The 2,226-nt window shown below is 52.2% G+C and overlaps 1 protein-coding gene across 5 annotated transcripts in view; it reads left to right on the forward strand.

The window, feature by feature from the left end:
- The first annotated feature begins 447 nt into the window (after positions 1-447).
- DHX8 (DEAH-box helicase 8) overlaps positions 448-2,226 on the forward strand; it is a 39,834-nt gene continuing 38,055 nt past the window's right edge. For 2 of the 5 annotated variants that reach the window (XM_017516120.2, XM_017516121.2), the window contains exon 1: positions 448-757. In XM_017516120.2, coding sequence (XP_017371609.1) covers positions 610-757 — 148 coding nt within the window. In that variant the 5' untranslated portion in view covers positions 448-609. The remainder of the gene's footprint in view (positions 758-2,226) is intronic. The other 3 variants (XM_017516119.2, XM_017516118.2, XM_017516117.2) reach the window with 2 other exon arrangements.

Below are 2,226 nucleotides of genomic sequence, written 5' to 3' on the forward strand. Positions count from 1 at the left end.
CGCAACCTCCGCCTCCTGGGTTCAGGCAATTCTCCTGCCTCAGCCTCCTGAGTAGCTGGGATTACAGGCACGCGCCACCATGCCCAGCTAATTTTTTGTATTTTTAATAGAGACGGGGTTTCACCATGTTGATCAGGATGGTCTCGATCTCTTGACCTCGTGATCCACCCGCCTCGGCCTCCCAAAGTGCTGGGATTACAGGCTTGAGCCACCGCGCCCGGCTCCAAGATTCCTTTTTCAAGCGTTCTAAAGCGCAGGCGCAGGCTGTTTTGCGGCGGCCTCCCGGCGCCTCTTGTGCAGGCCACGGTCGCCCTCTGCCGGCAGGAGCGCGCTGAGTGAACGTTTCCGGGCCTGAGGACGGTGGAGATTTTTCTTGCCTGTAGAGGGCGCGGTTTGGCGTGCAGAGTAACCCTCTCTAGCCGTCCCTTCCTTAAGCACTTCCTGTCTGATCTCTATGATCCATGCAATTGCGCCTTGATTAGTTCCTTAAGTTTTCAATTTACCGTAAACAAAGGCGACGCGCGTCGACCTGGAAGTGAAAGCCGGAACCCGGCCGGAGTAGCTCCGCGCACCGGCTCTGAGGAAGGAGGTCCGGGGCAAGCTGCAGCCATGGCTGTGGCTGTAGCCATGGCGGGATCCATAATCGGGTCGGAGCCAGGCCCCGCGGAAGAACTCGCCAAACTTGAGTACCTGTCTTTGGTGTCGAAGGTTTGCACTGAGCTGGACAATCACTTGGGGATCAACGACAAGGACTTAGGTGAGCCCTGGGAGGACCCTGTGGCCTCAGTTTGGGATTGAGGGAAGCGGAAGGAGAAAGGTGGTTGATGGATCGAAAATATGTTCGTGTGAGTCTGTGGAGGCAGCTGGCTCTGAGGGTTTCCAGACTAAGGGGATCTGTGCTTGACAGACCACAGACCAGACCCGGGCGCAGGGAACCGCTGCCGTGGCCTCGGCTTGAGAGCCCTCGAGAAACTTTAGAAACTTTCCCAGAGCTGTCGGTGAAGCCCGGGGCGGTCAACTCTGCTTGTTTTTGTTGTTGTTGTTGTTGTTGTTTTTTGTTTTTTTCCCAGCCTCAAACATCATTAACAACAGCAGCAGGTGCTGCGATGACGATAATGTAGGCTGACGTTTATTGGGTGCTCACTGTGTGCCAGATGTGATGATGCTCAGCTCTTTATGGACATCTTTTTTAGTCTTCATGCCTGTCTGTGACATAGTACTAGTCTGTGTTCTTGACCGTTCTTTCTGTACTCTTTTTTGAGACAGGGTCTCGCTCTGTTGCCCAGGCTGGGGTGCAGTGGCACGATCTCAGCTCACTGCAGCCACGACCTCCGGGGCTCAAGCAGTCCTCCCACCTCAGCCTCCCGGGTAGCTGGGACTACAGGCATGCCCCACCAAGCTTGGCTAATTTTTAAATTTTTTGTAGAGACGGGGGTCTCACTATATTGCCCAGGCTGGTCTCGAACTTCAGGGCTCAAGCAGTCCTCTTGCCTCGGCTTCTCAAAGTGCTGGGATTATAGGTGTGAGCCACTGCGTCCTGTACTATGTCTTAAACACCAGTCACTATTCGGGGCAAACTACATCTGGGGAACCCAAACTGAGGAATTAGAAAATGCTAGGGTCCTAGATCTAAGGCCATAGACAGACAGAGCCCTTATGAAGGTAAAAGGGTATGGATGGGATAAAGGGCAACCAATGGAGGGACTGACCTTTGATAAGTACAGGAGTGCTTCCTCAGTTGTAACAGGAGTGAGGACAGAGAATATAGTTGCAGATTTAGATGAGTTTAGATACTGGCGGTAGGAAGATGAGTGAGAGAGTTCCAGTCCAGTCTTTAGTTTTCTAAATGAAGATGAAGTCATCAATTGGAGGGATAGAAGGGAAGGGGCAGGTGACAGGAGGGGGTTAGGGAAGTTAGATGAGTGACCTTTGGTAAGATTCATAGTTTCTCTGAAGCTGTTTTTCTCATCTGTGAAGTAGGACAATGTCGTCACAGGGTCACCATGTAGCATTTAGGAAGATGCCCAGCAGCCAGTATATTTTAGTTCACTTTTCTCTTGCCTCCCAGTCAAGATGTGTCTGTTTTTTTTTTTCCAAGACGGAGTTTCACTCTTGTTACCCAGGCTGGAGTGCAATGGCGCAATCTCGGCTTACCGCAACTTCCGCCTCCTGGGTTCAGGCAATTCTCCTGCCTCAGCCTCCTGAGTAGCTGGGATTACAGGCACG

The sequence above is a fragment of the Cebus imitator genome, unplaced genomic scaffold, assembly GCF_001604975.1.
Source record: "Cebus imitator isolate Cc_AM_T3 unplaced genomic scaffold, Cebus_imitator-1.0 Scaffold573, whole genome shotgun sequence".
Taxonomy (NCBI): Eukaryota; Metazoa; Chordata; class Mammalia; order Primates; family Cebidae; genus Cebus; species Cebus imitator.